The sequence below is a fragment of the Benincasa hispida genome, unplaced genomic scaffold (genome assembly GCF_009727055.1).
Source record: "Benincasa hispida cultivar B227 unplaced genomic scaffold, ASM972705v1 Contig533, whole genome shotgun sequence".
NCBI classification, from domain to species: domain Eukaryota; kingdom Viridiplantae; phylum Streptophyta; class Magnoliopsida; order Cucurbitales; family Cucurbitaceae; genus Benincasa; species Benincasa hispida.
The window spans coordinates 752,189-765,087 of record NW_024064906.1 but is presented as its reverse complement, the minus strand read 5'-3'; the positions used below and the strand labels follow the sequence as shown (position 1 = coordinate 765,087).

At 29.8% G+C, this 12,899-nt stretch overlaps 1 protein-coding gene across 1 annotated transcript; it reads left to right on the top strand.

Moving 5' to 3' along the window:
- Window positions 1–1,414: 1,414 nt before the first annotated feature.
- LOC120069649 (RING-H2 finger protein ATL16) lies at window positions 1,415–2,737 on the top strand. The gene has a single exon (XM_039021432.1). It carries the CDS (start codon window positions 1,599–1,601, stop codon window positions 2,574–2,576), a length of 978 nt encoding a protein of 325 aa, XP_038877360.1. The 5' UTR covers window positions 1,415–1,598; the 3' UTR covers window positions 2,577–2,737.
- The last annotated feature ends 10,162 nt before the right edge of the window (window positions 2,738–12,899 follow it).

The following is a 12,899-nucleotide window of genomic DNA, read 5'->3' as shown; positions in this document are numbered from 1 at the left end:
GCAGAACACCAAATTATACTTTTATAATTATCTCAAATGTTAAGTTAAAACTTTGGTCCCAATATATTTGAAATTTCAATTAATCTCTAATACATCCAATAAAGTAAAAATGGCCTTATTAAAAAGTTTCTAAAAAGCAATTGGAATAAATAAACATCATAAGGCAAATTATATTTTATTTAAATTTAATTTTAACCAATGTTTAAATCATTAGCAAATCATGCTTAGTGATAAAATAAGTTAAAACTATTTTTTTTCTCACAAAGGTAACACAAATAATAATATGAAAGCGTGTGTTTAAGAGAGTTCATGATGGAATTTGGAATGGAGGTGGGAATTGAGCAAATTTCGCCTATTGATTGATAATTGATTATAAACAAAATAATAATAAATAAAGAGTGATTCACAAGTCAAAGCCCACCCTTTTAAATCATTATTCCCTCCAAAATTCCATCCATTTTCTTTTACTTTTTTTCTTTTTATTTTATTGTTTTTAAAAATAACCGTTCATACTTTTAAATTTCATTATCTTTTTCTATATAACAATATATTAGCAAATGCCACTAATCCATTCATTTATTCATTCATTGCGTCAAAAGTAAGTACAGTTTGTTCTTTTTTTGCCATAGTAAACTACAAACGACAAGCGATTTGAATCCACTAGTGCTACAAATGCAAATATACAGTTTTTATAGTAAAAAAAAACTGAAGTTACTTTTAAACGCTTTTAAATGATAAAAAAAAAAAAAAAAAAAAAACTTAGGTGGCACAAATCTTTATAAAAAAAATTGTGCAGTTCAGGTAACACTCATTTTTTTTTGCAGTTTAGATAATATTCAATAACAATGTGCCATGTGGCAAAAAAAATTAAAAAAGTTGAATTATTTTCTTTGGGTGTGAATAGAAGGTCAACATGAGTTAGGTGCAGCCGATATAAGATAGTTATTCAGTAAAAATTTGTCACAGTAAATTATTTATTTTAGTATATAACAAAAAGAGGGATACTTGAAATAAATATAACCTAACTTGCATCTCATCATTGTCTATTCTAAATATAGTTAAATTAGTTAAGATATGTTGTGTTAACTAATATTGGATAGAAATTAGTATAATTTTCTTCTCATTTATATTCAAAACCAATACATATTTAATCATTTCTCTAGTTTTTATATAGTTACGGCACATTAATAACAAAAAAGAAAAAAGCAAAATACTAAGAAACTTCTAGAAAATTGATAACCAAACTCCAATGTTAACTATATTCTACTATTCTACTGTTATACACATTAACAAAGGATGTGAAAAGGGGGGGGGGGGGGGGGGGGGGGTGGAAACACGCGCAACTACAAAGTACTGTCACACTGACTGACCAGTTTTCCCCTGTTATTTTAAAAAGGCAAGTCCAGCTCATTTCCACTGAAGTGTTTTCCATTTTTCTCCAAACCAACCTCATTTATTCCCACCTAGGTTTTTTTCCCCTTTCTTCCATTTCTCTCCTCATTTTTGGGTTTCCATTCCCTTCCATTTTCTCTCTTCTTCTTTCTTCTTCCTCCCTTTCAAGATCTATCCACATTCATCTCTCAAAATCCTTCCTTTCCATGGATTTCTTCACCAAAATCAGAACTTCCCAGCATATTCCTCCATTTCCTCCCCCAAATCTCCCAAATCCATCTCATTCTAGCTTCCCCATTATCGTCATTGCCATTATTGGAATTCTCGCCACTGCCTTATTGCTCCTCAGCTACTATGTCTTCGTCATCAACTGTTGCCTCAACTGGCACCGCATCGATCTCCTCCGCCGTCTCTCCCCCTCCTCCACCCGGCGCCTCCCATCCCCGACGGCCTACTCTCCGGCCATCGAGAACCGGGGTCTGGACGATTCGGTGATTAGATCAATCCCTTTACTGCAATACAAGAAATCAGTGCCCAAAGAGAAAACCTCATCTGAATGCGCTGTTTGTTTGAGTGAATTTGAAGAGGATGAGACGGTTCGAATTATTCCCATTTGCTCACATTTATTTCACATCGATTGCATCGACATTTGGCTGCAAAATAATCCCAATTGCCCACTCTGTAGAACCACCATTTCTAGCTCTGTTCTGTTTCATCGATTTCCTCTGCCGAGCTCCTCGCCAGAGGATCCAATCGGCGGCGGAGGTGAAAGGGATTTCGTAGTGATTGAATTGGGTGGAAATAGAAACGACCCATCCGGCCAATTTTCACAAGACCGGGCGAGTTCAGGGGAATTGCCGGCGGGGAAATTGGAACAGGGGAAAAAACGGCGGAAGCTGCAGAAAGTGACGAGTTTAGGAGATGAGTGGATTGACACTAGACAGAAAGATGAGCAATTTTGCATTCAACCCATTAGACGTTCGGTTTCGATGGACTCGTCGGCGGAGCGGCAGATGTATCTGGCGGTGCAGGCGGCGTTGCAGCAGAGCCGCCGTGGGAGTGCGGTTAGTCCCGGCGGCGATGGGTGTAATGGGAGAGGGAGGAGGTCTTTGTTTTCTTTTGGAAATGGTAGAAGTTGTAGAAATGCTGTTCAAGTTCAACCGGTTCGTTTGGAAGAGAATTAAGAGTTAGAAAAACTAATTTTTGTTGTGATTGATTTAGAGATGCAAAGTGTTAGCATTCTGAGAAAGGTTCAATCAAAAGATTGATAGCTTTTTTTAATGTATTTTTTAATTTTTTTTCCCCTTCTAAAACCAGCCATAATTATCAAAATTATTGCACAAAAGATTGAAGCTAAAGATTGGATGCTTGTGGGTGTATTTTGCTGTTCTATTTCTTGGTTCAATATAATTGAAGTTAAAGATTGGCTATGAGCTAGTACGAATTGTTTAGAAGGTTGGAATGTAATAAGAGGAGTATTAGAATACGTAGAGAATTGAGAGTGGAATGAAAATAGGGTCATGAAATGTGAAAACGGTAGGAAAAGATGGTTGAGTTGAAAATTGTGGGAACAAAATGAGTTTGATATTATAAATCGAGTCCAAAAGTTCAATCCAACCATGGGTTTTAGACTTTTAGATTACATTACAAATTCATTCCATTACGAGTTCTCAAACAACCCCTTATAGTATGATATGCTAACATTTCAACTGTCGAGAAAGAGATCAGAAGCTTGAATCTCAATCTATATATTATTAAACTAAAAAAATTCTATAGTATCACCTGTAAACGTAGAAATTATCCCTTTATTTAATTATAAGTATTCTTAAAAGTTAAAAGAAAGGAAGTGAATATTTTAAACTTTGTTTATAAATATAAAAAGGGATGATGATTAATTTGTTTTCATTTAACATATCTAAAAAGGTAGAATTTGCTTTCCTAATATAATTTGTTGGATGTGGTTTATGCCTACTTTGCAAGTCCCTATGATTAGGAAAAACATAAATGGCTTGTCAACCTTAGTATGTCTCTTATCCTGTTTTGCTATTTTGGGGAACAACACTTCCACCTCTCTACATTGTGATATGTATTGGACAAGTTTAATTGGTCCATATGGCCTTATCAGTATAGGTATCATATAGGGGCATAGTTGTAAGAAAAAAAGTCATCTACAATAAAGGTTCTATTGTCTGTATTTAACATGTCTCACTCCGTTATTTATCGTTAATTTGCATCGATAAATGATATGCATCTTTTTTATATCTATCAATATATTTGTGATAGGCATATATCATCAGGAGATATAAATCTTGATAAATGTCTTTACTGATTGATATTGATAAACATTTATTAATTTATCAAACATTTTTTAGTGGGTATATTTATTAGAGACATGCATCACATTTTCCTAAAAAACTTGTTTGCTGTATTTGAAAAAGCATAACTTTGTTGCTATATTTGCAAAAATGATAAATGGGAATTGCCACCCATTAAACATTTCTACAAAAAAGTATTATATGAAACTCTTATAAGGATATTCAATTAATATATAAGAAAGTTATGACAAATATCATTTTAAAATAATGTACATAGTAAACATGTGTTATTTCAATGGTTAAATGCATATTTGGGAGTGATTTTGAAATAGATAAAATTTGTCATATTTAAAATCACAACCGAAACATACATGTAGAGCATGTTTTGGAGTGATTCTAAAATGATTAAAATCTATTTTTTCATTTTCAAAACCACTCTAAAACATGCTTTTAATAATTAGCAACCGATTTAGATGATATTAAAATTATATTTAAAAATGTAAAATTCAATATTAGTTAGAAGTGTGTTTCAAAATTAAAAACATGACAAAAGTGATTTTAACAATTTTAGAATCACTCTTAAACATGCATTTAATCACTCAAAATCGGTTCAATGTTTGATTTTATACTTTTAAACGCGGTTTTGATACCATTAAAATTGATTATGAATGATCAAATGTATCTTTTATGTATTTTTAAAAATTACTAAAATCATTTTCACAATTTTAAAATCACTACCAAATATATCATCAAACATATTTACTCTTTCCAAAACATTTTAAATTCAAATCTTCAGTCTTGTATTTGTAAATGTGATACTTTCTACATAAATGGATATTTATTTAAATGTGAACTTTCACCGTAGATTTTCAACTATTTATCTTATTTAACAATAAATTAAAATTAAGATCAATAGACATAATATAAGTGAATTTTCAAGACTTAAAAATCACTTTTCCAAAGGCTTTATGTTTTGAGAGTGCTTTTTGGTCGTGACAAATGATACTTGAAAGTTTGATCGAAAAGTTATTTAAAAGCGCTTAAAAAAATAGAAGCTTTTTTTTCTAGTATGCTAAATAATAATAATAATAATAATAANATAATAATAATAATAATAATAATAATAATAAGCATCTGTAGTATTCTTGAGAAATTACTTGCAAAGTGTTTGTAGCAGAAATACATAAAAGTAAAAACTAAGACCCGTTTAGTAATGATTTAGTTTTTTGTTTTCGTTTTTTAATATTAAATATATTTCATCTACATTTCTTATAATAATTTACATTTTTCTTAAATATAATGTTTAAATTTTTACCCATATTTCAAAAATAAAACAACTTTTTGAAAGCTATATTTTTTTAGTTATCAAAATTTGACTGGTGAAAAATAAATAACAAAAAAAAAAAAAAAAATTTAGAGGTAGAAATAGTATTCATAAACTTAATTTCTAAAAACAAAAACAAAAAACGAAATGTTACCAAATAGGGTGTTGGTTTTTTATTTTTTGTTTTTGAAAATTAAGCCTATAAACACTACTTTCACCTTCAAATTTATTCATTTGTTAATTATTTTTTACCAATGGTTTAAAAAGTCAAGTCAAAATTTGAAAATTTGTTTTTATTTTTAGAATTTGACTAAGAATTCAACCATTATATTTAAGAAAGATACAAATCATTGTTAAAAAAAAAAAAAAACGAAGTAGTTAGCTAAATAAATACTTTTCAAAATCGAGTACCAACCAATAAAGTGGTTAAACAGTTTTAGTTAAAGTGATTTCAATGGAAATGATATTCCTGAAATCACTTTATTTTAAATGCACTTCTACAACTTAAAAAGGCATAGCTTGGTAATTCGTATTATTCTCTTGAATGAAAAATCTTAACCAATGTTTACCTTAGAAATCTTAGCTTTGATGTATGGGCCAATTAACTGCTGCTCATGAACGATCCAACAGCAAATTCGTTTTCAGCTCGGCCCCAACCATCCACGATTATTCTTTAAATTTTATAATTCTTTTTTTGAAAGGCTTCAAATTTTATAATTAAAGACATTTTATTAATCATTTTACTCAATAAGTTTCAAAACTAGTTCTTGGAGTTAGTTCATTATTTATTATTATTATTATTATTTTTTTTTTTGCAAGTAAGAGTAGGATTCATAGTATTTTTCTTTGCATGAAAGCTCTTATTATTATTTAACAAATTTTATTAAAAAAAATTAATTTTAAAAAACTAAATTTAAGATTTATTAAAAATAAATCAACTATAAATACGAGACTAAATCAAAATGGAATTAAAAGTAAAATAACCAAAATTCCGCGCCGACGATTTGTGCTTGTGGGCTTATTTTGATGAAGAGTATTTATGTGGCCCAAACCCAACATAGATTTGCCACAATGCCATGAACATCAACATAGGCCAATTGATCCAACAATGTTTCTGTCAGGATTTTACGTAACGGGAGGCACAAGTTCATATAAATATATTTTTTCATTGCATCGATAAAATATTCAAATTATATAATTTTATCAAAGCGAGCATAATTAATTGGTATATGAATACTCGTAGATCTAGAATTTCATGTTAGGGCACAACATTATATAAGGTTAAAATTTTGGCTCATTAACTTCTAGATTTATGTCATATATAATTATTGAACTTCAAAAAATATATACTAAATCACTTACATCTCAATTTGTGTGTTTAATATGTAGTACTAAACACTTTTTTTTTTTAAAAAAATAATGTAACTATTGGCTACAAAATTGAAAATTTGAGGTTCAATTAGAAACAAAATTAATTTTTTTTCATGTAATACAAAGATTAGTTTTTAAGATTATTATATGTATATTTTATGGGATTTTTAGATACTAAATTGAAACTGTATATATCTATAAGGACTTAATAGAATTCAGATTGAAATTTAAGATATTTATTTGTCATAATTTTTAAAACTAATGATTAAACTTGTACTAATTTGAATGTGATAAATTATATGTAAAAATAGTATTTATATACCTTAATTTTTAAAAAATCCAATAAGTAAATAGTTACCAAATGGTTCTAAAATTTTAAAAATATTTCTGAACATGTACACATATGTGAAAAGATAAAAATGGATCAAGTTTTTCTAACCACACACAATGAAATTTTAAACAATAAAAATTGATTAATTTAAAAGAAAACAAAACTACATCCATCCAACTTGGAACCCTAAAACCACCCAACTAAAAAATGTCCACCACCTCAACAACGAGCCAACATTTTTTTATTAACGGTGTTCAAAAAATTCGATGGCCCAAAAAATCAATCAGCCCAATTCAATCTGTACGATTTTGGTTGGGTACGATTATCAACTCATTTGTTTTGGATTGAATTCAAATAAATAAAAATTATTTTATGGGTTGGGTTAGTTCATGGATTCACCTAATATAACCCAAACCAACTCGAATTTATTATTATCTTTAAAATATATATTTTTATTACTTATAGCACAATTATTTATAAATATATTGATTTTAATTTTATTTAATTTCAATATTTTTTTAAATAATTTATTCTTCAACAAAGTAGTTTCTTTACAGTTTAGAAAGAAAATTTCATTATATAAATTGAAATTGAGTTGTTAATCTTAATTCAATATATGAAAACAATTAAATTAGATTTTTACATATTTACGTTTTGTTTCTTTTTAGAACAAAATTTTAAATAAATAACCCGATTAACGAACCAACCCAATCCAAATATTTCATGATTGCGTTGGTTTAGGTTCATTTTTTAATAAGAGTTATTTGGGTTGAAGAAATTTACAACCGAATAATTGGGTTGGGTTTAAAAAGTCTTTCGACCCAACCCAACCTAACCGAACACCCTTATTTTTTATATTTAATAGTAACTAAACTATATACATGTAAAATGACCTCACGTGGGGTGTTCCTAGCCCCTTCATAGATTCTCTATGTCACATAAAACAGAAAAAATATTTGGAGCAAAAAGAGAGTTTTTTTTTTTTTTTTGGGTACAGATGACTTTTTTCTCGCACACCTTTATATTTTATGACCCGCTCCCACTATCTTCTAAATTATAACCACTTGCTTATGTCAGAGGGTACTTTTCAGTCTTTCCAATGAACTCGCGCTCAGGATGAGATCTCTAGTCTGACGCCTTTCCAAAACTCGAATTTGATGCCATCATAATAACGTGACGAAAAAATTTGAGGGGAGACCCAATGAGTTAATGATATCGGGTTGGGGATGAACTCACATACTTTATTTGATTTGGATTATGTTTTTTTTTTTTTTTCATTCTGATTAATAAATTTGAATTTCGGGCTTTTTATTTATTATCGGGTTAGGGCTTCGGAAAAGGCATCGTTGGGCTGAGTTGTTCACCACTGTTGCGGTGACATGGGTAATGTTATCCGAGTTTTGGATATTTTATTCAATCGGGTTGCATATTTAAAACCGGGTTAGGGCTTCGAAAAAGCAACCGCGATGGTAAGTTCATCCCCAACTTGATATCATTAGGCCGTTGGGTCTCCCCTTAAATTTCTTCGTCGCATTATTAAGATAGCATCGGGTTTGAGTTTTGAAAAAGGCATTGGATTAGAGATTTCATTCCGAGTGCGAGTTGATTGGGAAGGAAGTGCCTTCTGATGCAAACAAAATATTATAATTTATAAGATAGTGAAAACGGATCATAAAATATAAAGACGCATGAAAGAAGATCATAAGTAAAAAAAAAAAATAAAAATAAAAAAACTCACAGTACGACAAGACCAAACCCCTCTCACCGCGATAATAGGTGCAAAAAATCGTGAGTGTGACATAACTTTAAATTCAACTTCTATAAGAAATTTCTAAAAGTCGGAAAGCTAGGTGCTTTTTATTTTTATTTTATATAATAACAAATGTAGATATAGATATTTGAATCTCATATTGCAAATGAGAAGAAACACATACCGTTTATTATCGAGTTATGCCATGTCGTTGTATTAGAAGAAGATAATTTTTTTTATTCCTTTTTTGTTTAAAAACCATTTTCTCTTCTTTCTTTTTTGAATTCAACGTGAGATAGAGATAATGGAAAGAGATAGTGTTTTAAATGTTGATACAAAAAAATATTGTATTCCAATCTCATGAAAATATCAATGAATTTGATATAATGTCGATATGAATAGATATATTTTTTTATTTTTCCTTTTAAAAAAATAGAATTATTTATCTTTTAATAGAAAATAATAGGAATGTGATATCGAAACTTAAATATAACAAAAAAGAAAAAAAGAAAAAAAGAAAAACTGGTTGGTCCCTAGAATTTTAGTTTTTATTTAGTTCTTATGTTTCGAAATATAACACTTTTGTCCGTGAGATTTCAATAATACTCAATTTTAGTCTGTAGTAACTTAACGGAAGGTTGGTTAAGATGATGACTGGACTAATTTTAAATAAAAATAGATTGATGATATGACTATTTTAATATTGATAGGGTAAAAAGTTTTTTTTAAGGGAAAAAAAAAGAAAAGAAACTGAAAAGATGCTTGAATCCAACGTAGGAAGAGGTGAAGTTGTTAGAATCCAATATTTCGGAAGAGCCAAAGTAAGGAAGAAGAAAGATAAACTTTTATTATTTTTTTAATAATGATATTTTACTTTTGTATGTGTGTTTTATACATTTCACAGAGGGTGTAATCTGTAATTTTTTTTTTCTGTGTGTGTATACATAGAACGATGGATTGGAATTTTCATGACAATGAAGTTGAGGAAGGCATGTGTTTTGATGAAGAGTTTGATGAAAGTGGATATGAGTCTCCTGATGAGGATTCAAACGAATCTCATGTTTCAATGGATCTGAATATTGATGTAGTTGAAGAGATTGAGTCTTATTATAACAAGTTTTCTAATGTTCTCCATACTCCTCAAGACTCTGATGGAGAAAAAGAAGTCACGAGATTAGAACTTAGGGCTGAAAGTGACAAATTTTATTCAATTTAGCATAGGAATGAGATTTAGTAGTCCAAAAATTTTAAAAGATGTTACAAAACAATATGCTATTAAAAAAATAATATACTGTGAAATTGATTAAGAATGACAAGATAAAGGTGACTGCAATTTATTCTGGAGAATGCAAATGGAGATTGCATATAAGTGTTATCCAAAATGATAATACAATTTAGATTAAGAATTATGAAGGTTGTCATATATGTTCTGGGGACTTTCAAAATAAAAATATGAATTCTGCCTGGATAGCAAGAACCTACTTTGAGAGATTTAAGGACCAATCTGATTGGTCACTTGTGGAAGTCATTGAAGCAGTAAGGAGAGATCACTTCGAAGTAAATATTTCTAGAAGTCAGGCATACCGAACAAGAAAGAAAGCACTAATAAAGATAAATGACAGCATAATTGAACAATATAAGAGGCTTTGGGATTATGCAGAGGAAATTAGATGATCCAATGAGGGATCAATTGTGAAGATATAATGTGATCGACTGAGAGAAGATAATGAGCCTGTGTTTAGAAGATTTTACATGTGTTTAAAGGCTTGCAAGGAGGGATTTCAAGCAGGTTGTAGACCTTTTATAGGTTTGGATGCTTGCCACTTAAAAGGGTCATGCCAAGAACAATTAATGGCAGTCGTCGGCATAGATGGAAACAATTGCTTGTATCCATTTTCATGGGTTGTTATCGAAGCCAAGAGTAAAGATAGTTGGACATAGTTTCTCACATTTCTTCAAGGTGACATCGGACACTTCAAATCTAAAGGGTACATATTTATCTCTGACCAACAAAAGGTAATACTTTTGATTTAGAAATTATCACTTTGATTTGTGATTCGTTGTATATATAATATGATGTTTAAATTTTGTATTTATGATTATTCCTTGTTTTGATAGGGTCTAGTACCAACATTCGATGATATTTTCCCAAATGTACCTCATCGTTTTTGTGTGCGACATTTGTATGCAAATTTTCAAAAAAATGTTCAAAGATTTGGCATTGAAAACTTTGTTTTGGAATACTGTTAAATGTACAAATAGAAAAGATTTTTGATGAGGTGATGACAAAGCTTGGTAAGTTAAATATGGAAGCATATCAGTATTTGATGGAGACACCTGCTAAGTTCTAGTTTAGGCATGCCTTTTCTTCTACTTTAAAGTGTGATTTTTTTGTTGAAAATGTATCTAAGTCTTTCAATGCACTTATATTGCAAGCAAGAAGTAAACCAATTATTTAGTTACTTGAAACTATTAGAAAGTTAGTGATGATTAGGATTACTAAGAATTATGTTGTTTATAATAACATGGAGGAGAACTTTGGATACAGAAGTGTGAAAAAGTTGGAGAAATATAAATCCCTTTATAGGAAAATTGTACCGTTTTGGGCTGAAAATTTGATGTTCGAGGTTGGGTATGGTGACACCCAATTTGTTGTTGACCTTGACAAGAGAACATGTTCTTGTCGAAAAGGGACTAGTGGAATTCCTTACCAACATTCTATTCAATGTATTGATTATGTAAAAAGGAGACCTGAAACATTTCTTGATGAAGCATATAGTAAACAAACTCAATTGAGCATCTACTCATATTTCATGCAATCATTGAATGGCCTGTCTTTTGGCCTATGACTACAATGTAACCATTGCTTCCACCTACCATCAGAAGGATCTCAGGTTGACCTAGAAAACAAAGGAAGCGAGACGTAGATGAAGTAGGACCTTCTCAAATACGAACAAGAGTTCATTATAGCAAGTGTAAGCCATTGGATCACAATGCCAGTGTAAAGGTCCAATATGGAAAAAGACAACTAGAAGAAATGCTTTCATGAGATTCAACATCTTATTGGCAGTAAGTATTTTTTAAATTTGATATAGAATATAAATATTTTTACTCAATATATATTTTGTAGGAGTTGACTACATCTATATTGGAAGTACTTCCAATCTCTTTGTTAGAGAGGATATAAATAGATGAATCTTTAACGGTTGGAATGCAATACTTCTCAATCAATTAGAAACACAGGAAGAGAAAGTTAATTAAGGAGTATGAGACTGCTACCATTAGTTTTATGAATTTTGTGATCAAGGGTTGTAAAATCACTTCTTTCTTTTGATGTAGCTACTATTATTTTACCTACTTTGTTGTCCGATTGTGCTTTGTAAGGCAGAAAAACAAAATCTTTGCTATTTTTTTCTCAATATTATGTGACTTATATTATATTCTTGCAATTAAGCTTTTTTTCTTCTTCTTTTTTCTACCGTTTTAAAACTTCATCTCTAAGTTATCTCGTTTTTATTGGACATTTTGCAGAGTCATTCAAAAAGAAAGATTCACATCATGATTAATTCCAATCCTACCTCCAATATTGTTTTGAAATTTTTTTATAAGAAAAATAGAATTTCATAGTTATTGTAGTTGTGTTACAATGGCCAACCAAATAAACAGCATCCCTTTATTCTAAACACCAAAACAATTTTGAAAGAAAAGTTAAGAGGAAATTAAGATTGTGCCATGGAATATAATTCATATATTTTAAACTATAATCAATATAATTAGGATTTGATTTCTCAACTTCAACATTAGGCTATAACTACTTTAGCATCCAACATTGGCAACAAAAATTTAGAAACTTCCTAAATAAAACTCTCTTAAAAATAAAAAAAGAAAACCAGAGAAGAAGTTTCTTCCTCTTCCTTCCTTTGGCTCTTCCTCTTCCTTCTATGAAAATAAGATATTGGATTCCAAGAACTTCATCTCTTTGAACATTAGATTCCAGTGTTTGTTGAGTTTCTTTTTTTTTTCCCCTTAAAGATGGATTTTTTTTCCCGATCAATATTAAGATAGCCGCATCATCAATCTATTTTGATTTAATATTAGTCTAGTCATCATCCTAATCAACCTTCCATTAAAACACTAACGGTTCTATTATCTCAAAGACTAAAATTGAGTAAGGACAAAGTATTAGATTTTGAAACATAGGGATTAAATATAAACTAAACTCAAAATCTGGGGATTAAAAATGTATTTTTCTTAAGATGAAAAAGCATGTCAATAAGTATTAGATTAAGCTCATATCTAAAAAGTATTTCCATTTTTTTTAAAAAAAAAAAGTTCGAAAATTTATATTATTGATGGTAAGGTTCACGTTAGGAAATTTCGACCTGTCAAAGAAGACAGAATGGCTTAAATGTTTTG

What these genes read in the sequence shown, in the direction of transcription:
- LOC120069649 (XM_039021432.1), top strand. Translation starts at nt 1,599, where the DNA reads ATGGATTTCTTCACCAAAATCAGAACTTCCCAGCATATTCCTCCATTT.